This window comes from Lepisma saccharinum, chromosome 2, assembly GCF_977018435.1.
Source record: "Lepisma saccharinum chromosome 2, izLepSacc3.1, whole genome shotgun sequence".
NCBI lineage: Eukaryota > Metazoa > Arthropoda > Insecta > Zygentoma > Lepismatidae > Lepisma > Lepisma saccharinum.
Window position 1 is genome coordinate 128,745,595 of NC_139230.1, and position 26,699 is coordinate 128,772,293.

Sequence of the window (26,699 nt, forward strand, 5' to 3'; positions counted from 1 at the left end):
ACTGTGTATTTTTGTCGGCTTAGCCTTTGTCTCCATTAGCCGCTAGTACAACGAACCAAGTATTTTCCATACTTTCTTACTGGTAATTATTGCAGCTGATACAAAAACAACCTCTTTTCTCTTGAAAATCATAGGGGCTCTCATATTTTATTTTAAAGAATTTGTGTTTGTTTTCAAGGCATTCTTCACTCTTAAAGACGTGCGTGTTTGGAATGCAATACTTTCCTCCGAACTGCATGGCAATAACTATTCAAATGTTTATTGTTATTATTATTGTCACAGATCTTTTACTGTAATAAATTGGCCATTTCTTTAAAAAAATTGTATTTCAAAAGCCAAAGAGGGGGGGGGGGTTAAACCCGGTAACCCCCCTTGCGTACGCCACTGAACACAACGCACTACGACGTCAGGGATCCTGGGTTCGAATTCCGGCCTGGGCATGGGTGTTTTTTGAGTGTCATTTCATCAATTTTATCACTCATCCTCATCTTTGCGATTAGTCAAAAGTGGTTGAAAAGCGAAGTAAAATAAACCAATCAGTGCATCAAAATGGAGTGGACTTACGTTCCTCTCCACTGTGTGTATATACAATTGTAAATGTAGACATTAAGCAAGCAAACAAAGAAAATAAGGGTACTGTGTTATTTTTCGGAGTAACCTATCTAACTCTGCCAAGAACAAAGAAGATACGGGGGAATTTTTCTTTCAGATCATCACCATAAGAACACAACGTATTATCAAAGAGACCCTTAGGCACAATTTTCATGGAGGACCAACACCAATAAAAGTAGAATTAGAGAAGAAATGGCTTTTCTCACACAGGAACAAACACTGGAGAAACACTGCACCTTGTTGACCATGTGTGAAGTTGTGAGAACATGTTTTTCTTCCTCGTTTCTTAAACAAAGAGAACTGTTATCGCCTTACCTTGTGACACCTGGCTCAACATCATATATGCTGAGCGCGACGCCCCTTGGGTTTTGCTGCGATCTGGAAAAAAAAATCAATTGATGTTATGAGGCAACTAACTGCTTTTGCAAAATAACATCTAAAAAAAAATAAAAGTGATGGGAAAAGACTGCTACCCACGAGAGACTCCACGCTTGCACATTCTATTTAGAGCCGGTGTAACGAGGAATTTGGATTCGGTAGAAAATTGACTGTACAGTCATAATATATTCTTACGTGGTTTAAAAGATGAGGCTGTAAAGAGGCACTCAGCACATATAAGGAAAAAAACTCAGGACAAGGCACACACAGCCCTACAGATAGTATACAGACCCTAGGTCCAGACGTCAGAGCCTCGTCAGTCTGCAAGATGCAGTGCAGGGTGTACAGTCATGGACACTTCTGGGTAGTAATTATCCCATTGACAGTTAACGGGGATGTAACAACCCAGAAGTGTCCGTGACTGTACTACGTGGAAGTGAGGTTGACAATTGGGTGTACCACGTTGATGGCACCACTTACACCCGAAGCTGCATTTTCTTTGACAGCGTTCGTGTAGCAAACGAACGGCGAGAAAACAATTTAATTTCCATGGATTTAGATATCCAGACTCTGTTAATTCAGTCAGCGAAATGGCTGCGGTCATGGGTCAGAGGGTCAAGTGTGGTCACTTGACTTTCCCTCTTGGAATAAAGAAAAATTGCCAACTACTTTTCCCTTGTCCATTTTGTTTGTATTTCTTGGAGATGACAAAAAGGCGAAACTTGGCAGCCTCTTGGTTTCGTCCCGAGTTGTAAATTCTGTCTTGTTCTCGTCTCGACTCTTAAGAGATAAACAATACATACACGTAGAGTCGCGAACATTCCTGGGTTGTAACCATCCCATTGAAAGTCAACGAGATCGTTACAACACAGAACTGTCAGTTACTGTACAACGTGCATAAATTGATTAGCTATATGTTTCGAGACCACGAGTCCTCGATAACCGGATTTTTTCCCTTGAATATGTATGCAACCAAGCAGAACACATTTACAATTGGCACTAGAAGTTTGTGTTTGTCCGTAATACGAAACAGATGTGGGTAAAAGTTGATAAAAATGTGAATGACGGGGGATACTACCGCTCACGGGCATTCCTTTAAAAGAGAAAAGTCGGTAAGGCGTCTGACTACCACGCGCGAGACCCGGGTTCGATTCCCGGGGTGGGTGATCTAAGGTCGGAATATTTCCGGCCTTGTAAAGAGGCGCTCGGGCTCGCTCAGCCTAAAATCAATGGGTGTCTGTGGGCATTCTTGGGTGGTAAAGCCGGCTGGAGCGTGGTGCTGATCACATCGCCTCCAAAATGCCTGAGATCAAGAATGTTTGAGGCCCTATCCTAACATCCCCTATATGTGCCTTCATGGCACTGTGCTCTATAATCAGGGAACTTTACCTTAATTTATCTCAAAATGTATTATTATTATTATTCAAATTATTTATAACAATTATAATTCGGACTTGCGAAGTAAGTTTGATTCTGGGTAATACTAACCAGCGCGAGTCCTTGCGTCCTAGCGGAGAACGGCCATCCTGCTGGGTTACTTACTCACACACTAAAAATTCAGTCGCATTAAACAGGGCCGGATATAAGATCATATTTAAAAGGGTGGAAGGGTCCGTTTAGAGCCAAAATGATAGAGCACACATTTAGTCCTTGTCAAAAACATTATAGAGGGTTGTGGATGTAAGTGGTGGTGGGGGGGGGGTGTTAGGGGGTTGTTGTGAGTGTATGGATAAATTGCTGTGACCGTGCAGAACTGCTATTTACATCAGCTGATAGCGAAATTGAGTAACAACCGCTTCACAGCCCTCACACGCGTTCTCACGCTTGACGGGGTTGCCAGATGACCCATTAACGGCGGAGCACGCTTTCACAAAGAAGCTAAAGTTGCCAAAAGTAGCAAAAAGTAGCAAAATCTTTCTCCCGTGCAGATTTCACAATACTTTGAAGTATATTTTGCTTTAGAAATCGTTGTGCGAAAGAGCGGCGAATGCTATGTTAAATCAAGATAACATTTAAATCCCAAGTTTAAAATAACACCTCATGGGCAGGGTTGTTAAAGGTCCAGGAATTTTAAATAAATTCAATTCCGGTCCAGGAGAGAAAATCAGCCAAACGTAAATGGGTTCTGGACCGTAAAGAACCTTTTTATCTGTAAACTATTTCAATTCGGTCCAGCAACCTTTTTTTCCAGATCAATTTAAGTACGGCCCAGGAATTTTTTTCCGGATCAATTGAAATACGGTCGAGGAACCCTTTTTTCCGGATCAATTTACATTCGGTCCAGGAACTTTTTATAATGAAACAATACGAAACTTGGGCCAAATTTAAATTGTGAGAGAAAAACGGTTAAGGTCCTGCAGCGGAATCAAATAGAACCCATTAGAATTTATGGGTTTCTGGAACTCGTGGGATTAATAATACAAAATAACACACTTAAATTTTAAAAAACTCACCTTAGTAATAAAATATAAAGAACTAAACTTAATTTTACTACAGTAAAGCCAATTTTTTCCCCTCGTCTAACCCCGACAGCTGGCTTGACTTTAGCCATACAACAATTATTAAACATTAAAGCCCTAATATCTAAATTGCTCTAACCAAAACAAGAACATAGACTGCGAGCTAAATTTAAAATTTCCACCAACCAACCAGAAGAGCAAAATATTTTACCTCTCTTTATTAAATACATCTGTAAAGTTTAATTACAGATGTACAAGGTAGAATAAAATGTTAATTATACTATAAAAGAGAGGTACAATTTACTGCATTAAATTGGTAATATTTTATTTTAATTCAGATGTATGATCTCTTTCTGTGCATTAGTGAGAAGTTGTGAGCCTACCTAGCACAATTATATTGTCCAGCGGAAAAATAATTGCTACAACAAGTCTTAAAAATAGGTACAAAATATTGTCCGCAAATTATGTGTCCACGAACCGCCATTTTGCGTTCCGAAAGCAAGAACAAATAATCGATTTAGAGAGAAATTACTCTTGCGCTTTTATGTCCCATTTAGTTGTATACAGAACTGATTATGTTTTATTGGCTTACCGAGAAGTAAAAATTTAAATTTTTGCCTACTTTTATTGTATTCTGGATCGTTGTACACTGGCGAGAAAGGATTTCCTCTTATCACTTGTGAACTTGAACGAAAGGTCATCTTTCCCGTTGGTTTCCAGCTTTGACTGCAAGTCGCTAGCTTTAGTAAAACCACTCTCGGCCCGGTATAATTGACACCAGGGCTCAGTGGTTGAGAAACACTGGTTTATATCACGAGAAACAAATGCTACATTGTATTACAAATTAAAAATATATAATTAGGTTCTAAAGATGGGAAAATAGCCTCCCAGATGGCGCAGTGGTAACGTCGTCGCCTTGGAATAAAGGGTTACCCGGTTCGATCCCACTACAGACTATAGGTCCAGTCCATATTAGGCTTACTGTGCATAAAGTGGACATAAACACAAACTCAAAGCTGAAAAACCATAATGAAAAATCACGAACTGCCTACCAGAAAACTAAACATATAATTATGTAGTGTTAGTATAAAACGCATCATGTACAGCACAAAAGAACGATCTTATGTATGAAATATGAACTAGTAGGTATCAGTGGCGGCGATTGGTGGATCAGTCATCCCCTCCCACACATAATTTGCCCCCGCACTATGTCCTCTTAATGCTAAGCCTTGTCCAGATAGAAAAGGTAAACTACCTTTGCCCCAACCCCCCAACAGGTTGTTAACATACCGAATTAAAAACGATGAAAAGAAAGATATAAACCATTGTAAAAAAAATGGTAGTATACGCCAGAAAAAAATTCAACATTCATCAGGAAGTAACTTTAATACAAAATCAAATCTCTCTGACAAAACTGGAAAAACCAAATTGCTTGTATTATTATCATCCAAACACTTCGGCCATTATTCAGTTCGAATCTCCCAGGTTCTTTCGGTTTTCCAGGTACTGTATAAATCCATCTTGAATATCTTAGTTCATCCTATTTCTCTTAGATTTTGTTAGCCTTACTTCTATATTTAGTGTTTGTTCCCTCTTGCCTCCCCCCCCCCCCCCAGAATTGGTTTCCGCTCATGTTTGTAAGGCTAAACCCCTTGCCCCCTGTGGTTGCGCCACTGAGTAAGTGAAACTATTATTAGGTTGATTCATGCAAATAAATTTATAAAAATATTGATTTGACTCTAATAACTTTTCAAGCTTTCCCCTTCTTCCAAAGTTACAGATCTGAATGTAAAGCCATGTTGCAAATTTCTATCTTGACTAGAATATGTCGTCACACGACTGTGTGAGAATAGGACTGTTGTCATATTTGCTGCTCGGAAGGCTGTTGCCGAGTCGATGTTTTAAAGCTAATTATGGCATAAGACTCTCTGCTCCGCAGCTCGGAGCAAATCTGAAAGGAAGCCTCAAGGTGACCTTTCGATGACCAAGCGACTAAGCGACCGTGGGAACGAAGTGTTAGCATCAAACGGCTTCTTTCTTACGTGCTGTCTTTCTGCCATGTCCTAACCAATTCAACTTTTGCTCAACTTTATTTGGGTTATATTTATGCCGTTTCTCTACCTCTTTAGGTTTAATACTAGTGGTTTCCAATTGGTGGTTCGCGGGACAGCAGAGAATCGCGAGTGACACACGAAAATTCCAAAGTTTCAGCTTTTTTCTTTATGTTATAAGTCTACATTAGAATCGGATAGCTTATTCGGGGTTTTACCTACGGTTTGAAGTGGGATCCGAAACACTATGTGCCTCCACTGGGAATCGAACGGAAGGTCTGAAGCGTCAGGGACGGCAGAAGAAAGAAATTGTAGAGGGAAATTCTCGGTATTTCAAGATTTTATCAATGCGACCGTTAATAAAACTTCATCTGATTTTCATTTTACGCAAAATGAAGGTATGTTCTACAATTTGCTCATTTGCTAGATCAAGCATGGGCAACATGGGTACCCTACCTCTCCCTGCATTGCCAGTGTGCGTGTAATTGCAGAAAATGTGTCTATTATCGGTACGTGTGTCTAAGTTTGTGTGTAGTGCAATGATGTGTAGATTTATTGTGGATTGCTAAAATATCTTTTTGTGGATTTGATATCTTTGCAGTCCTTGTTTCTGTCTTCTCCATCTCCCAAAGCGGGCCTCTTTCTGTCACCTCTGAATCACTGCCATGATTACTCCAAGAAACATATTGTTTACCAAAACCAGTATGGGGATGGAGCCTTCAACTTTGTAAATTTTCCACATCTAAATTCGATAACATTTCAGCGTTTTTTATTACGATAGCATTATTTTACACAGCTTTTTACCTATTAGACTATTTTCAACCATAATGAATTGTGGAATAAATTGTGAAGTGTAAAGGTAAAGTGTTCCCCTGTGCATAGCACCACGCCATGAAGGCGTATAGGGGGTGTGGGGGTAACGCCCCACACTTTCTTGATCCGGTCGTAAGTGGGGGTGATGTGATCAGCATCACGCCCCTGACCGCTTTACCCCCCAGGGTTTCCCCCAGGTACCCATGTTATTCGACGCTGGGTGGGCGCCGGGGCCGCTTCCACCGTTAGAAAAGTTCCTGGATTTGAACCGGCCGGGGATCGAACCCAGGACCTTTAGTATGGTAGTCAGACGCGTTACCGACTGAGCCACCGCGGCCAATAATAATAAGTGTGGACAATAATACATCTTCAGAGCAGGTGTGCCCACAGGGGGGATTATGGCGCAGGTTGCGCCAACGAGATTTTTGGGGGGAATTTTTACCCATCAAATAATATAAAATTCAACATTTATATATTTTCCCAAAATATATATGAAAATTTTACACCTTATATATACAATATTTAATCTATTACATGAAGAAAAGAAAGTGTTTAAGGGTATTATGAAAGTTGGGGGGGGGGGGTGGAGAAATATCTAACTCTTGCATATTAGGTCTTAATTGACACGTAGGCTAGTGGGGAATTCTGAATTAAACGTTGGAAAGGACAGTATCCAACTCTAGGTCTTAGATTATGGCGGGTATTTTAGTTAGAGGGGTATTTAGCATTAAATCTAGGGGTATCCAATTCTTGTGTATTACTATTGTCTTAGACTGTTGTGGATATTCTGGTGTGTAGACTGAGAATTAATTTTTTGGAGGAGGCAATATCCACTCTTCAATATCAACAGTACGTCTAAAATTGGCATGGAAATTTTGGGGGTAGGATTGAGTATTAAATTTAAAGGGGGAGATAGGAAGCTCTTGATAAAATGTTAAATCTTAGATTTTTAAGGGATTTCTGTAGTGGAGATTGTATTTAGCGATATGGTATCCACATGTTTTCGACCAGGAACGCGCCAAAAGATAAGCTGGAAAAGACTAAATATCTCGGGATCCTAAGAAAGTATTGACACCCCATTAAATTAATATTCTTGAAGCCTGCAAAGAAATGGATGTAAAAATTTTCTTGCTTGCTTCGCTCGCAATAATCTGTTACGGCCTTGTGTTACATACAATGCGTGTTTGGTGTTTTACTGAGGTGAATGTGGAGTTTTATACTATAGCTGCATTACAAGACATAAGCGATATTCATTAATAACATCACTTCTTAAAATATAATGCATAGTGTTGGTACACTGCTTAATTTAAAGCAGGTGCATCATTTGGATTAAAAATATATCGAATCCGCATTTCTAACTTCTTGTCAGAGGAAAAATTTTACTTCAACAAGTTAAATTTGCATTCAAGATAAAATCCACGTAAATATTGTTATGGGTTACTAAAATAATTATATTTACCCGATGAAAACAGAGGGGGGGGGGAAGCTCTTTGAAAGAGGAACCGTATTATATTATCGCCCTGAGCTTAAGCATTTCTAGCTAGGGTTCTGTAATGTCTCGTGAAACAATAATTGACTCGGTCATACTGCTGGAGCATGTTATTTGGTTTGCCATGGTTGGATTTTCTATCTTTATCTTAAGTTGTGTAACAATTTGTGTTAAATACTCAAATTGTGAGTTTTATAAAACCACTCAGAAACACTATTTATATGCATATTTACATAATTTAATTTACCACAAATCAATGTGCTAGCTTTAAGATTTTTCGAAAATCGAACTATTAAAAAAATATGGTCATTTCAACATGGTATTTCATTCAAATATCAATTATTACAGATTCATCCAAACTATTTTCGGGGAATTATGGTGATCGATTTTCCGTGCGGTCTTGAGTGATGGGCTACCTGTTTAGGGAGGAGGGGCAGATCAAGTATAGTGTTCAGTAAAGCTAAGAATAAAGTTACTTTCGGTAGACACGCTGTCGTAATTAAATACTTTGTGGGGATTACGATATGGTTTGAGGGCGCGAATGATATGATTTGAAGAGGTGCGCATGATATGATTTTAGGGGGACGCATGACATGATTTTTTTGGGGGATGCGCAAGTGGCCTTGGGGGGGGGGGGGATTGGCACCTCTGCTTCGGAGGTAGGCAATGGCATTGATTGATCATGGCCATCGAAGATTTCAAGTTGTAGTCTTGGCCTCGACATGAGTGCCTATCAACTTCGTCTACTCATAATTCATTTCCATCGTCCCAATTAACCAAATGTGGCAGAAACGCGGAATAAGAAATAGAATAATGCATGTCTTATCACGGTTTCTAAGTAGGGCACACTTGCAATTGTAGTGCATGACGTTAACCACTCCACTTACGAAATAAAGTAATTGCCCCCGCCTCCCCATCAAATAAACAAAGTACAATTTCCAAGGTAAATATTGCAAGAAAATCTTTTTCAAGTTTGAATTTTCAAAACGCCTAATTGTTAACCTGGAATTAGTATGGGAAATTATTTTTCTTCTTCCTACCAATTATACCCCTCGTCGACCTCCGAGCTAACCATATTGTCGTTGGATGTGTGGAATGTGGGTACTTTTTTGAAAGTGTGTGTGTGTAGTTACGCGTAATTTAATAACAGCTTTCATGTGGTGCGTTGGTCGCTAGGATTGCTGCTTCAACCTTTCCACTCTCTTAGAGCACTGCTGTAACCCTGCTTCTTCCGAGTTCCACTCGAGCACAAGAGAGAGCGCTTTAACAAATAAGACGAGTGCGGAGCGGACCACTCAGAATTATTATGATATAAAGGGAAAGGTACTACCCCTTCACCTTCTCCGAAATAAAGTTTCATCCCTTGATACATGCATAGCATATTCTTTTTACCAATAAAGGATATCATGAGCAGACTGTAGTAAAGTTATTGTGATCATCGTAATAATCTTTCAAATGATTGAGGCAAATATGAAATCATGAGGAAATGTCGATGATTATTAAAATTGTAATTTGAGATCTGAACTCTTTAAATTCTTCCATTTACTGAATGAATCTAGAAATATATCGGTTGTCCAAACTATCAACAAATAATGAGAACTATTTCACAGAAATGCCTTTAATCTTTTTCAAATCCTTAATAACTTTTCTTTACAGTGATTACCTTTATCTTAATTTTATTCGATTTTTTTTTGCGGGTGCACCCTCTATCGTTCAACGCCCGGCTGGGTCCACAGCTCGCCCGACCATTCAACCAAACACATGGAAATCTTGCAAATCATGTTTAAAGAAAATGTTATGCTGGAAATTGCGACTATTATTCTTGAAAACTTAAAGGTGTGTATGTCATCAGTAGTCTGTGACTTCAATTTAACAGCGGGGATCACCCATCTTTTAGTTCATAGGAATATAGTGCTTCAGGAAGAGCCCTTTGCTCGAGAGCTCGAGCCAGATAGCGCAAAGAATTGAGAACTTCTTCGTTCGAGCGAATAACGCTCAAACAGACAAAACGAGCGATGTACGCTCGAAGCCCAGTAGTAAACGTACAACCGTAATTTGTCTGTGCTAGTGGGCCCTCAAATATGGATCGTGAGGTGAAAGATGCAGTGAAATTGAAACTTAAGTAAACATATCTTCATGTCAAAATGTACTTTAACCTATCTTACCAATACAATGATATATGGAAACGAAACATGATTGTGAGCTGAAACTGCCAGGACGAATATTTTATATACATTTAAAATGACATTACATTGTAAACGCATGAGCGTGGGAACGAGTTCGAGCGAGTGAAAATTCTTCCAAGCAGTACTCTAAGAGGAAGCTTTTGGATAACACAATATTTGTAATATTAATAGAATATTTTGCGTTTTTATAAACCTCTTTGATTAATCGAGATTACGTTGAGCATTTAGATTAGATTAATTCCTTGGCCATGACATGAAACCCTGACACATGACTCGAACACTCAACATGGTCGGCAAACGAATCGCCGAATAATTTAAAATCGCGGCAATTTTTGGATGTTATGTGATCAGCACCACGCTCCGGCCACCTTTACCCTCAGGGTTTCCCCCAGGTACCCAGACAGACGACCTTTTATTAACTTTAAAAAAAAATATTAATTGGATTACTTGGAAAGCTTGTAGTATAAGATCCACGTTATATCCCCAGGAAATGCGAGAAAACTTATCATAAATACCTACTTCAAGAAGCTCTGACACCTTACACAGACATGTATGTAAGAAGGTCGGTATGTAAAAGATTTGAAAAAGTAAAAATTTGGGTAATTTTGAAAAGTTTGAAAGGAGAAATGAATTTATTTCAATTAGTTCCAAGAAGAGTTTCTGTTACAGGCACCGCATTAACATCCTTGTCAACATATTTTCTCCTCCTGGACGAATACTAACCCCTTTCATTTTGAATTGTCTATGTAAAAAAAAAAAAGGAAGGGGGAGAAATCACACCGAGGACAACTTCCTCTGTTGGATGCTATTTTCTTCCTGCTCATCAGCTGATGAGCTTGTACGTGATGTCTGAAGGTCATCTTAGCCATATACTAATCCCCTCCTCTCTTTACGCGCAGCTTTTCCAACAAAATGAAAGCTACTGGCAATACTGACCGGAAACCGTCACCTTTAGTTTGATCCCTGGGTTACCGTGGGAGAAATGAAGAATGGTGCTCTGTTCTTCAGCGGGATAAATGCGTTTCGGTAAGAAACTTCACCTCTTCCCAAGATTTTTTTTCTTGAATGTTCTTTTAAAATCCACTCCAGGCTCAGATAGGCTAATTGGAATTAGGTCTACAGTTTGAAGTGGAATCAGATCCACTGTGCCTTAAAGATCGAAACCCGGATTCAATGTGTGGAATGCGACAGCGTTAACTATGCTGCACCTTGAAGGCCAAGTTGCAGAAAATGACAAAGACTTCCTTAAACCGTGGCACATTTAAAGTTGAAAGTGATGGAAACCTCAAACCAGGAGACACCTGCCCTCCAATGCCCTGGTCTACCAATCCGAAAAATTCTATCTTAGATTCTTTGTTTTGTTAAATTTAAATTTCCTTTCGTTTTTCTTAAAAAAAAAAAAAAAACTCCCTGTAGCACTGTTATGTAGTGAGCTTACATAATCCTCTCTTCCCAATCAAAAACACTCGAGAATGGTTACTACTCAGTAGGTAAATCTGACGGTTGAGGAATATGAAGTTTTTAGAACTCTGTTGTTGGCATGTAAGGAAGGTAGAGTGATAGCAAACGTCGCGAGAACGACAATCAGATCCCACTAAACTTGTCGAGACGAAACCGAGTCAGCTCTATGTGGAACGAAGACTGAGCGGCAGTTAGTTGTCCAAAACTGTTGGTCTCGTCGACACTTGGTAAACGTATACACCAAAAACCAGCATTTTTTAACTATGCTTTTTATTCAGCAGCACTTGCTTATTTATTTATTGATACATTTAGGTCTTGATTGCAAAGTTAATCCATTAGGGGAAACTGTAAACATGTGCAACGCAATTTGGTTGCATACATTCAGGAAAATTGCATTTTCGAGGGTAGTGGCATCAAAATGAGGCATGAAACAACAATATTAAGAAAAGTTGATTGCTTTAATGACATCTATATACTGTAAACAATTTTGTGTGGTGATACTTTATATATTTTGCTTATATTATATAATTTGAGACTCGAGACGAGTGTTCATAAATCAGAAACGAGATCGAAACAGGTACTTAAATCTCTAGACGAGGCCGAGAACTAGATTGGCGTTCTCTCCAACAAGACACGAGGCGGAAGCTGCTAGGTCTCGTTTTGTGTCGTTTCGACATCATCCCTAATTGAATACAATTGCGATATTATACAATCAGTATAATATCATATGTCAAAATATTCGTAATTCATTTTTATTAAGTCTCGGCTTAAGGCTGTACTAAGAGCAATTTTGTAATACATTTTCGTTAACAGATGACAGCACCGTTGCCATGCTAACAAAGTGAAATGTTGCCAGATCTACGTGTGCATGTAGTCGAGGAGGTTGTTTGATCAGGGTATCTGATGGAAGATGGTGGTATGTTGGCTACTTTTTTTTATAAAAGTAAGTGTGAATTGAGCTGAGTAATGCATTTTGATTAGTTTCAGTTTGTTTCTTTTGAGACCACTTTGTACACAGATAGGCTAATCAAGACTGGACCTAGAGTTTAAAGTGGGATCCGACCCACTATATGCATCGACTCTAGGATCCCTTGATTGACAGTCGAGGACGTTACCACTAAGCCATCGGGGAGGGGGAGGCCCATTCATTATAACGATATTAGTTATATGTTGGTATTAGTAATAGAACCAAAGTATCAGGAAGAGAAGATAGTAAAAATAGAAAATATTAATACAAATCCATTACACTGTATTATGTTTTAATTTTAATATTTTAAATGCCATAGTTTCTTCCACGTAGTACACCCTGGGCAGAATTTTGCAAACTGACGAGGCTCTGGCGTCTGGACTCACAGACCGAGGGGCCTGTGTTATTTCCTGTTCACGTGCGTTTCAAGTTCATCTCATCAACACTCATCATCTTCATCTTGCGATTTGCCAAAAGTGGTAGAAAGGCGAAGAAAAATAAAGCAAATCAATCAATTAAATTAATATTTTTTAAATATTTCGAAAGGAGGAAAGACAATACAAAGAAAGGTATTGTTAATTAAAACATGAAAAGGGCCAGTAATTGAAAAAAATAAATACATATTACAATTACTTTGGAAGAATTTCTCCGTTGACTGCCAGAGAATGAAGTTACTTATAGACAACCCATTCTCTACGTCACTACTTATCCACACATCTCCCTTTTATCGGACACTTTACCAGATTTTTTATACAGCGACAGTTTGCCTTCGTGAATGTAAATTTTACACTCATCGTTCATAGTTTCCTTAATGTGGCAACCGCAATCGAAGTTGGTACCGCCAGCTAAACCACGTCATAACGAACTTTTAGTTGCTCCCGCCATCGTACACATGTCTTTTACACTAACGATTATATTGTTACCGGTGGAAAGACGAGCTTACGAGAAGATTGTTGTTGATTTAGTGTTTTAAGTCCACTTTATGCACAGTAAGGCTAATCGGGACTGGACCTACAGTTTAAAGTGGAATCCAAACCACTTGTGTCTCCACCGGGTATCGAACCCGGGACCCCTTGATTACAAGACGACGACGCTACCACTGCGCCATCAGGGAAGCCCCTACGAGAAGAGGCCTGGATTTGAAGTGATTGCTAATTTTTCATCTTGCCATATGCGTAGTGATTACAAGTGTATTGTATTGCGTATTATGAAGAAGATAGGTTTCGGCATTTCAAATACAAACTTCAAAAGTAGTACAAGGTGTACCAAAAAGAATCATCCGATTTTAAACAATAATATCTTTTCTGTCCTTTCAGATATGTGAGTGAACAACGTACTGTTGGAAAGAAGAATATCTCAAGTTTTACACGGTGAACGCCCACTTCAGTTCTGGTGAAAATGGCATCTGGACAACAGAAAGCGTTTTGTGTACTACGTTTTGCACAGTGCGAGTCAGTGATAACTGTTCAGCGTGACTTTCGTACTAGGTATGGTGTGGACCCTCCTACTGCACAGAGCATTAGACGATGGCATGCACAATTACGAGAAACAGGCTGTTTGTGTAAGGGAAAATCACCGGGCCGCTCCCGAGTGTCCGACGCAGACGTGGAGCGCGTCCGTCAATGTTTTACACGCAGTCCGCAGAAATCCGTTCGTTGTGCAGGTCGACAGCTAAACATGCCCCCGATGTCCGTCTGGCGTGTGTTGCGTCGTCGTTTACACATGAAACGATACAGAATTCAGCTACTACAAGCTCTTCGTGAAGGCGACAAGGAACTACGTATGGAGTTTTGTAATTTCATTCTTGGTAAGATTGAAGACGATGACAGTTTTGTTCAACGCTTAGTGTTTAGTGACGAGGTAACCTTCCATTTGAGTGGAAAGGTCAACCGCCATAATGTGAGAATATGGGGAACGGAACAACCACATGAAGTTGTACAACATGAGAGGGACTCTCCAAAATTGAATGTGTTTTGTGCAGTTTCCCGAACCAAGGTATACGGTCCATTTTTTCATGGCAGAGAACACTGTGACGGGAATAACCTACCTTGATATGCTTGAGTACTATCTTTTCCCACAGTTGGAGACTGATTCGAATGACTTCATCTACCAACAGGATGGGGCACCGCCACACTGGCATCGGGAAGTGCGGGGATTTTTAAATCGAAAAATTCCACAACGATGGATCGGTCGCACTGGACCAAATGATGCAGCGTTACATTACTGGCCTCCAAGGTCACCTGACCTGACTGTCTGTGATTATTTCTTGCGGGGGTTTCTAAAAGACTCCGTTTATGTGCCTCCGTTACCAAGAACAATGAATGAACTGAGACATCGCATAACAGCCACTGTGGAAGCTGTAACTGAAGACATGCTAGCTGCAGTTTGGGAACAATTTGAATACCGTATGGACATATGCCGTGTATCTCACGGGGGGCATATTGAACACCTGTGAAGAGGCAACAAAAACTTTTTGAGTTTCACTTTCATGGGCAAAAAAAATATTTGTATATGTTTATTTGTTATAGACTTGTCAAATTGGATGATTCTTTTTGATACACCCTGTATAATAATTTGAAGTTTATCTAACATTATTTAAGTAGCATATGGCAAGTATGTAAAGCTTAAGGAACTAGAAGACTCTCAAGACAATACCTTAATTACTAATGTAAAACAAGTCGAAATTATTATTGCAAGTTTTTTTACAAAATGAATGCTACCATTTACATTAACTTGCACAATTATATGATGAAAATTATCGTTTACGTTCGTTAAAATATAATAACGGTTGGTGGATTTGTCACCTATCCACTTCATCAGAGTGTGATCATATTTATTGTCTATGTTAACTCCTTTTCATTTCTTAATTGAACTCAAAACATTGATTTGAATTGTTTTCATGCTCAGATTACAAACTTCGGCTGCTTGTCACACAATATAATTTCACCAGAAGGCCAAGGTGTTGCTTTGAACTGTGGTTCGTCGCTTGATAGTGTTTGTTCCGGACAATTTTATGTTGCCTTGTCGGTAACGCGTCTGACTACCATGCTCAAGGTCCCGGGTTCGATCCCCGGCCGGTTCAAATCCGGGAACTTTTCTAACAGTGGAAGCGGCCCCGGCGCCTACCCAGCGTCGAATAACATGGGTACCTGGGGGAAACCCTGGGGGTTAAAGGCGGTCAGGGGCGTGATGCTGATCACATCACCCCCACTCACGACCGGATCAAGAAAGTGTGGGGCGTTACCCCCACACCCCCTATACGCCTTCATGGCGTGGTGCTATGCACAGGGGAACACTTTACCTTTTTTTTTTTACCTTAACCAGAAAACAAGACGAAATACATGTAGAAGAGCCAACCATTAAAACATGTCGATACCCGGTGGAGACACATAGTGGTTCGGATCCCACTTTAAACTGTAGGTTTATTGTGTTTTGCCAGAATTACGGGGCTACTTGAACATCTGCATCATTTTCAACACATTCTAAGTGGTATTCAAGTAGCCCCATCCTCGGAGTTCCTTGACACCACTCACATATATTTTTGTCACTTTTTGGCTCCATACATTTTACTTTTCATACCAGCTCTGATAACTTCACGTTACAGTCGGTACGAAACATATTTCTTGATTCACATAACAGACAACCACAACCAGCTATTACAACTAACGTGATACAGAAGTGCCTTTACAGTACTTTTTCATCACTCATCCTCATCGTCGCGATTAGTAAAAGGTGACACAAAAGCGATGCTAAATAACAAAAAAAAAACAAAAAACAAATCAAGTTTGTGACAATAATAAATTTAACCCAAAATTATGATTATGAGTCCTGGGAATATGTTTGTCAAATATGGCATCATATATGGCATATCAATTTCAAAAGTAATACATTCCTACATCGAATAATATTATTATTAACATCAAAAACTTTGATAAAACGTTGCACCGTGTAAATCATTAGTTATGATGAAACATATAATGTTGACTGTTCCTATTTAAATATTCCGTCTTAAATGTACACAGTATTTGCTGAAACAAGAACTTTAGTTACTTTCTTGTGACATTTCTTAAGTCAAAAACTGAAATTTACAAAGCCTTTAACTTTTGAAACAATGGTTTGTGAAAATATGTCTGTCTCCTTAGTGGAGTGATGAGCGCTACGATTGATTGATTTGCTTTATTTTACTTCGCTTTTGTGCCACGTTTGGCTAATTTGCAAAGATGGGGTTGAGTGATGATATGGTGAAATTGATGAATGGACACTCACAAACAACCATGCCCAGGCCAAGATTCGAACCCAGGGCCCCTGGCGTCGTAGCGCGGTGTGCTAACCACTCCTCCACGGGGGCCGGCACAGCGCGCTACGCCGTAAGGTGTTCCGGGTTCGAATCCTGGCTGGGCATGGGTGTTCTTTGTGAGTGTCCACTCATCAATTTGATCGCTTCGTCAATCTCATTCTTACTGTCGCGATTAGCCTATAGTAGCAGATAAGCGACGCTAAATAACGAACATTAAATCAACTTTGAGACACTGATAACAAAAACAAAAAACAAGGTAAAGTGCTCCCCTGTGTTTAGCACCACGCCATGAAGGCTTATAAGGGGTGTGGGGTAACGCTACACTTATAACTTTAACTAAAAATAATTATTGCAAATTGTTAAAACAGACATCACACACTAAGGAAAGTGCACTGTAAAATATTTAAAAAATGCAGAAATACACTTCAATTCAGTGCTTGGTTTTGAATGTGCAACACTGTACCAAGATTACGCTGTAGAAGAAACCGTTAAAAGTCAATAGTGTTCGTGAGCTTCCTTGCAATCCGAAATCTCCGAGCTCGAGTTTTTTGTTCCTTCGCGACTAGATGAAGACAGAGTTGTAAATATAGTGGCGAGCAATGTAAACCAAGAGCGTGTTAATTTCGTACTGTGCGCAAGAGTGTTATTCTTGGTTACTTGCAGTTATTTGTTTGTGTTATTGTAGTGTGTATGTGTGACGTGTCAGTGATAACACAGGTTAGTGCTCGTTTTGCAATATTTATATAAATGTCTGCATATGTCCATAAAAATAAGCGGACATTTCAGGCCGCAAATGTCGGCATCTCCGTCAGTGCCGCCCGCCACGCTTCTCCCGATCTCTCGGCTGCAGATCGAAATGGACGCACGGTATAAGGGGTAATACTAGAGCACATTGCAACAAATTTGACCCTATGCACCGGGGGTCGGAAATCAATGGGTTTCGAGTTATTGCAGTTTGTAGATTTTCGTGACATATTCCGACTTGCGACCAAAAAACTACTAATTGTGAAAAAACTTCTACACCCTGGGCACTTAATGGACACGTTGCTAACAGCTGACGAAGGAGTGACTACTGGGAAAAAAAAATTCATGCCCAAAATTACCATACCCACAGAAAGAAACAGTCATTGGACCATACTTCATAATTAAATTTGGTAATTATCGTTTAAATCGAAGAGGATTACTCAAAAAAATCGTAACAAACTTAGCGTAAAAAATACGGAAAAAAAATTCCTTGTTTCATAAGGTCTCCAAAAAGATATAAATGTTGTCAACTGGCACACGGGTTGGGGGAAAAATCTGAATAAAAATCGGAGAAGGCGCGTTGTAGACCTCTTTGTAAAGTGAAAAGACGTTGTCGGCTGTGAGAAATAAAGGAACGAAAATGAGTAAAGTAATGATGTTATTTACCATTCTCATGATTCCAGGTTGTCAGAATTAACTGTTACAAAAACTACAAATCCTGTTAAAATTGCCTCCCCCGGTTACGTATGCAAGCACGCAGCCTGCGGCTTACTTCAGACACAGTCACTAGCGTTGACACTCTGTCTCTTATGTATTGGGCGGCTGTCACAATTCTCTCTCTCAACTCTTCATGGGAATCCACTGGTGCTCTGTAGACTAACTCTTTCATATGACCCCAAATGTAATAGTCGCATGTTGTCAAATCCGGACTCTTCGCCGGCCAGGGGGTTGGGCAGCCTCGACCAATCCATCGCATGGGGTAATTGTCGTCCAGCCACTGTCGCACAACCCGGAAATAGTGGGCTGGGCAGCAGTGGCGTAGCATGGACATTTCGGGTGGGAACGCCAAGTCCGAAGGAAGGGTCGGCCCTTTCTTGCTTAATATTTTACTTATGGTATTAGTCGCCACAGGCATTGTTTATTTGCCTGAAGTCAGCTGGGTTTTCAGACCTACTATAACGGCTGGGGATACGTCGGGCTGACCCCCCGACTATCCCAATACTGGTTGAAGATCTCCGCCACAAATGTTTTGAACTCTGGTCTTTTATACCTTTTTTAATACCTTTCTGCATGACGCAAGTCATTAAAAACCTACCTGAATCACAAGCGCCTCTGCACAACAGTAGACGTCATTGTTGTGGGTGATCCAACTACTGATTGATTTGGTTTATTTTATTTCGCTTTTCTACCACTTTTGGTTAATCGCAAATATGAATATGAGTGATGATATTGATGAAGGGACACTGACAAAGAACACCCGTACTCACGCCGGGATTCGAACCAGGGACCTCTGTCGTCTTGGCGCACTGTGCAAAGCAGAGTGGATGATCCAAATATCGTACACTCTACTGACGTAACAGTGCCGATTAGTAATTCAGACCACTGTTTATTACATCTTGAGAATGCTGATAAACATTTTAAAATAATTTTGTCCAGAGACCATTCGATGTTAAGAGTTTTCAAATGAATGCTAAACATTTCCATTGACACAATATTAAGTAGTTAGATAATAACGAAAAAATACAATAAAAAAATTAATAGTTTCGCGGGTTAAGTGGTAGAGCAGCCACAGGCTGAATTTCTACCACGAGGACTTCACCAACTTATTTGACAAAAACTGTGTTGATCTTTTAGTTTCTAATGCACATCGCTGTTCTTGCGATAAATTAAACAATGCAGTGGCCATTAAGAAGCAGTATATTTGAGATTGGTAAAGTTACGTCAGTCAATATTGAGTATTGTAGCATCACATAGAACGAGCGAAGAACCGGGTAGTAATTCTGCCGCTGTCGTCTGCTTCAGAAGGCAGGAAGGGTCAAATGAACCAATCACGGTAGACCTCTCGTACGCTGGCGTAAGAGAGCCCATTTACGCGCGTGTTGTAGAAATGGAAGCTTTCCCCCCATAAAGGCAGCAAGGAATATAGGAGTTCTGTACGCCGAACCTGCTCGGCGTCCGGCAGGGAAAGGCATTGCAAAGAGGTGCTAGAACGAGTGTTGAGAGTGGAGCGTTGCAAGCGTATCGCGAAAAATAGCTATTATAATGCCATGAAGGTCAAACATTTATGAAATTAGGCACGTTTTACTTTATAATTACAGCATTTAAGCTTTTTTGAAATTTTAAATCTGGGAACGCCGGGCGTACGGACGTACTATAACGCTACGCCACTGCTGGGCAGCCATCATGTTGGTAAATCGTACCCCTTCTTGTGGCGAGTGGCACATCCTTCAGCGTCGTCAATTGTTCCCTTAGGAAGTTTTCGTAGGTAATGCCGTTTAAATACAATATTTTAACTAAATAAGAAAGAATTACTTACAATGTAATGTCCAGGTCACAACAAGCTGTTGTGAGCGTTTACTTAACAACGAGACGTTCGAACTCCAAATGATTGAAGGTAACTGATTACGGAATTGAGCGAGAGAGTGCGCCTGGGTTTTATCCCCGAATATTCCCGCAAAATTCCCGAAGACTCAAGTAAATGAAAATAAACGAAAATCCGCTACTAGCTCTGTGCTTTTTTTTTTTTCAGATTTTTCCCCCAACCCGTGCGCCAGTTGACAACATTTGTATCTTTTTGGAGAGCTTATGAAACGAGGAAGTTTTTTTTCCGTAATTTTTACGCTAAGTGTGTTACCATTTTTTTTTTTAGTAATACGTTGCAGGAACATGATACCTTCAAACTGTAGATTTTTTTAAAAAGGGAGTAATACTATTTTGGGGAATTCTGCCTCATTCTGGCCCCCTCCCTTGGAGAAATACCTTGCTTGTCCCTTCTGGAAAAAATCCTGAAGACGTCCATGTATCAGCGGCGTTAAAAATTTCATTAAATGTCCATACACCACTGTTGGCAAGCACACATAATATGCATGTAATGATACAAGAGAACACATCTTTTAAAGGCTTCTTTTTATGACAGTGAAGAGAAGAACAGCAAGCGCAAGTAATACTTTTAAAAGAGAATAATCTAGCCAGAATTTGTGTAGCATCTAATACAACAATACAACTGGCAACACTGGATCTGTCTGGCAAAGGCGATGTCTCTACCATGTACACAGGAAATCGAATGACACGTCCCCCCTTACGGTTATGCAACCCGGAATTTTATATCATCTAGTTTCACCTGGTATTATTATTATTATTACTAATACATTTCTTTTTTTTCTTTACTTTTGGCTAATCGCAACGATGAGGATTAGTGTATGATAAAATTCATGAAGGAACACTCACAAACAATCATACCCAGGCCGGGACTCGAACCCGGGAATTTCGGCAGCGTGATCAAAAGCCGACGGCTTACCACGCTCGGGCACAGCGGCGGCCAATTATTATTAGTGATATTGTCTCAAGTAGTGTATTTTTCCACCATATTCTTTCATACAATCATGAAACGGATGAAAATTAAAATGTTAAAATACCTGCCTACGTTTGCTTTTTAGCTTGCAATATAAAGCCCTACTGCACGAAGCCAAATTGTGGGAATACGAAACAGAACCAAATTATCATATCTTGACCGTGGAAAGTGTTAATACAAAATCTAGAAAAGAGCCATTTAACAGTTGCCTGATTGCTTTTCCATTTGTTTTAAGGGGAAATTGTCTGAAATGTGTGTGTAGTGGCAGGCAAAAGAGAATACAAAGATCGAATAGAGAGGCAACACTGACACTGTTCTACACTGCACAGACAACGCGTTCGTCGAGTGGGCGGGCACTGTGGGTGCGAGCGAGCTGCTGTTGCTTCTGCAAAAAGAACACTCTCAGACAACTGAATGACGCTCCGCTTAAAATCTAGTCAATCGAGAAAGGATTTGTTGAGGAAGTGAATTAAAATATAAACGCCAGAATTTGGTCTAAGCCTATAATGGTTACTCGCAATAAGAGCTGATCAACTTTGAACCGTAGGTCCCACTTCGGGTAGCCTTTTTGAGCATGAAATGGAATTAAAACAAAATTGGAACACCGTAACCCATCACAACACACATGCAGAGGGCGTTGAACTTAATGACTGACAATTATTATATACATCGAACTTTCAGCGAAGCTGGAATAAGGTCTATTTGCCATGCCAAATAGTGTGAATTTTCAGTCTCGTGGTGCCTTCTATACGAAGTGCACGCAAATTATCTAAAAAAATTTTCAAATGTGAGGGTGAGTCGATCTATGTTTCATTCAATAAGACTCTTCACTTCAAACATATTTTGCTCTATAGCTGTCGATTTCGAATGGGCATCTAAGACTGGTTGCTTAGCGGATCGGATTTGGAAAAAAATCACGGACTGTCATAGTTCCAATCACACTACAGACAGAAAAAATTGTTCACCTGAAGATGAGAGAAGAGGTGATCTCTTGATATGTCTCGAAATATATAGATAGAATATATAGTCAATCAAAAATAAAAACAATGGATAATGTCCAATTAAGTCGAAACGTTGTTTGAACCGGTGTTCATCCACAGAGCAGAAGGGTTATTTTTACAAAATCCTGTTTCCCTGCTGGCTGCTTCGGGGAGAAGGGCTTTGCCCAAGCGGTAGGCCTAATTCGTTCTTTGGTCACGAGTTCCTTCGTAGGTAAACGCGGCAACAGAGGATCACTGCCATAAAGGTGGTTCCGCGCCGGCTGAAAGAGCGACGGGAAATTAAAGAACCATTGTCACTAACTTCAGACAGACATCTAATCATTTCCTTAGGTTTCGAAGCTGATCCGAAGGGACAACAAATACCAAAGAAACGACATGAATTAAATGATCGATTGGTCCGTCCTTCTGTTGATGGATGGCAATTCATATTAACAATAATAATCGTAAACTTACCATTAAAGAGTCAACAATCAAAGCTAATACGCATCTATTGATCAGAAATTACTAGAGTGTTACAGTTGTTTTTGTACCTTATGTTATTTTAAGTCGCTCTTCTGCCACTTTCGGCTAATGAGGATGAGTGACGATTAGATTAAATTGACACCATGATACTAATACTGAAGCCGTGGCTCGAACCCGGAAATTTCGTCGTATCGGAAGTGGACCATTTAACGCGCTTGGCCACCAAAGAGAACCGGCTCTGCGGCCAAGCGCGGTTAGTGGTGGACTAACGATACAGACACCGAATGTTCCTTCCCGGACCTTTGTCAATTTCTTAATCGTCAGAAATCCCTTCACAATCTAAGACATAATACTTTATCAAAACTTCATTCCCCTCCCCTCCGCCTCAAATTTAATACTAAATCTTCCCAACAAAATTTCCATGCCAATTTTAGACTTCCTGTTGATATTGCTCCCTCCAAAAAAGCAATCTAAGACGTAATAGTAATACACAAGAGTTGGGATTGCCTGCCCCCCAAAATAATTATCAATCCCGCTACCTGAAAATACTACTATTTACTAACTTCATTAATCGCCCACCATAATTTCCCTATCAATCTAAGGCCTAATATGTAAGAGTTGGATATCCCCCCCACCAATATTACTTATTACCCGTAACAATTCCCCTGACAATCTACAAATTACTATTTGTATAACAGCAATGGCTAATTGATAACGTAATTCAACTTGTTCCCTGTTTACTCAGTCGAATTTCCATCACAGTCTGCGCCATAATGCCCCTCCCCCTGGGCACCCCTGATTTAGAACTGTGACAACGTGATAGGTGTAATGTAACTAATAGTTAAGTGTTAGGAATGGATGCATGTGTGCTGCGCATTTGAATTTCATGTGAATCAAATGTCAATAATGTGAATATTAATATTATAGAATATAATATAATGGTGCAGGTGCGTAAAAAAGTAACCATGAGTACCAAGGTATCAATAAGAAAGAATTGGAAACATAAGTTGCATATGGAGATGTATGTAATTAGTTTTGTTCTGGGATGTAGCAAAGAAAATCGGTTAAACCGTCGGGGTTTCAATACTGTGTCCACCCGCCATTGGATTCAAGCACTGCATCTAGTCGACGAGGCAAGGATTGCACGAGCAGATGTTTGGTCTTCTCCTTAAACTCTCCCAAACATCAAACACGTGAACCAGTAGAGCTTCCATTGTTCTCAGCTGTCTAGGTTCCCACTCTCTAACCATCAACGCCCAAATGTTTTCGATTGGGAGACTTCGCTGGCCAATCTACTCTTGAAATTCCTGGGTGCTGATTAAACCAGGTGGTGTTCGCTTTCGATGTATGGACGCTGCTGTTGTCTTGATCGAAAGTCACGTGCGGAATCTCATCTTCAAGTGTCTCTCTCGCACGCTGGGAAGCATGTTTCAACTCTTGGCGAATCTTCGTTGCAGCCATGAAGGGATTGCCCTCGCTCATCTCAATGATGCCTGCATCTTCTTCCCTGGTTGTCTTCCTCGGCAGGCCATTGTTGGGTCTTGACTTCATTCCTTGGTCTCCTTCTTCCTCGTAACACCGAATCCAACGCCTGGCGTATGAATCGTCCACACCAAGGGTCATAGCAATCTGTAGTGCAGCAGATCCGCCGCACAAGAACATGCGGACTATCTTCTCTCTTGAAAATTCCGAAGTGTAAGGCATGATGAAATGATATCGTAAAGGAACATTCGGACCGAAGGGACATACTGCACGTGGCACATGCCTCTTGAAAACACCTTATCATTGGTGCTTGTAGATTTGATTTTGATATTAAAATTTTGGGTGCGTCAGCACTAAGGCTATTTTGCACCCGTCACATTATACGGGGTCCAGCCCCTTATCGTTACACATAACAACTCTAACGTTGCATATCTAAAATCATAAAATCTTCTGACTTTCATTAAAAGCTGAGGCTGTAAAGGAGCACTCAGCACAAATAAGGACAAAACACAGGACAACACAAAATTATACTGGCCATTGGGCCAGTCGACAGAGCCTCGTTAGTCTGCAGTCCAGGGTGTACTACGTGGAAGTGAGGTTGACTATTGGGTGCACTACGTGGAAGGAGCACCCCTTACACCCCTGGTGCATGTAGAGTTTCACGCCCATTCCGGTGCAGAAAGTTTCATTTTATTGGTTCCGTTGCAGGTGACATGCTCAAGGCATAGATACGAGTAAAACTGCTGCAGGATCTCGAACGAAGCACCCACCGGGGCTCGAATTAAAGCCAAAGCGTGGTGGCAAAAGGCAACCGTGAAGTTACTGCATCTGAGATTTACGTCAAGCAGGGCCTGCGTGGTGTGTGCAAAGAAACTCACGCTTGCTTTAGGAAATAAGGATACTATTGAATCAATGCAATATAAAAGAGTATATACCGTAAAATATACATTATTATTGACTCATGCATTCCCTGAAAAAAATGCGTTATTTTCTCGCACATTTTTGCCCGCAATGAATATAAATGTATAATCTATTAAATTAAGCAGGTGCATGCAGATTTAAAAATATTGATAAGATGATTCAATTGAATTGAATTGAATTGTTGTTTTTATAAGCCCACTTTGTGCACAGAAAGGCTAATTGCGACTGGACCTACAGTTTATAGTGGTTTCCGAACCACTATGTTCCTCCACAGGGTATCGAACCCGGGATCCCTTGATTAAAAGATGACGACTCTACGACTGCGCCATCGGGGAGGCCCTAGTCGTCTCACGGAGGTAATTCGTTCGGAGCAATAGAAATGCCCTATCAAAACAATTGGGGAATATTATTTTCAATGTGGATATTCTTCGGAAAATATGTTTCTAACAACAGTTTACCTAAATAGTGTGGACGTGGGGTGAGATATAGGGACGGAGTTGAAAGAGAGAGGGAAAGCACACAATTTTCTGTTCAGTGCGAACCTTTGGGATTGCTTTTTCATAGCGCACCAAAAACACAATACGTATAACCCAAATACAACCCAAACCTTCAATGGCGAAATTGTGAGTCAATTTCTCAACTGGAATAAAAAGTACGGATTTAAATGTAGGAGGCCAGAAGATAGTTATTGCGCTACCATGTGCCAATACAAAACAAAATCCACTTTGTCCGCGAGAATTGTCATGCCTGAGTGACATGTAGTTTACGTTAGTTGTGAGAGTTGCTTCAATTCCATTGCCTGCCAAGAATAATGATAGCGCTGAAAGCATAAAATAAGGTAATGTGCATGTTTGGCAAGCTATGAGAAAAGTAGATCCTTGTGTTTTCTTTTCGAAATTTACTCATTTTATGTCAACTTTTACATATAGCCAATGGCGACAGAGGATGAATGATGCTTCAGGGAAATTGATGAAGATTGAAGAAACAACGAAAAAGAAAAACTCATTATCAGAGGCTAGGACACAAGAACCCTGGCTACGCAGCATGTTATGATATTTAAGTATTTATATATCACGGATTGCTGCTAAATCCTTTCCTAGATATTTGTAATGAATGAACCCCCGCTACGAGAAAAAGAAAGACTACAGGATGTGAAACATTCACAATGTAATTGCATTGCTTTACATCGCTCTTGGCTGTATTCCAAATGTAGTAAGAGTAGTAGTTTTTTTTTGGGGGGGGCAAGGTATAAGTGTATTTGAGCGCAAGGCCTACTATCTATTTCATCATTTATGAAGAGTTAACTTCGTCGTTACACTAGCACCAGGCACAAATGCATCAATTTCTATTTCGGTTATTTTACATCACTCTTCTGCCTCTTGAGTTAATCGCGATAATACGGATGAATTATCAATTTATAAAACTGTGACGGGACAAACTCAGTGATACATTCATGCCTGACCAGAGTTCGAATCTGGAATATATGACCTTGCTTCGCTAAAAAGGCTGGCAGAAATGTATCGGAAAGTATAGGAGCACCAAGAACCGGTTTCACCCAACACAGAAGATGAAATCATTTACAGCGACTCGCTGTGGCAGTGTTGCTCGTCACCCCCTCCCCCTCGCTCGCAGATACCCTAGCCTTCTCAGCACCCCACCTGCTGATGGAACAGTGGAACCACAAGCAAAACAACCTGCGCAGACTCACGACTCCTGTGCACCGTACTCCCGCCTCCCGCAAGGAGGGGCGGGGGAGATTGGACCATTCTTCCTTATGGCCCGAGCTGAAGGGAAGAAGAGAAATC

General features: G+C 40.3%; 1 protein-coding gene across 1 annotated transcript in view; it reads right to left on the reverse strand.

Moving 5' to 3' along the window:
• The window catches only part of LOC145983638 (b(0,+)-type amino acid transporter 1-like), a 191,725-nt gene that overhangs the window by 137,834 nt on the left and 27,192 nt on the right, over positions 1–26,699 (reverse strand). Inside the window, exon 2 of the mRNA XM_083116702.1 lies at positions 928–990. Within this exon, the coding sequence (XP_082972828.1) occupies positions 928–990 (63 nt within the window). The remainder of the gene's footprint in view (positions 1–927; positions 991–26,699) is intronic.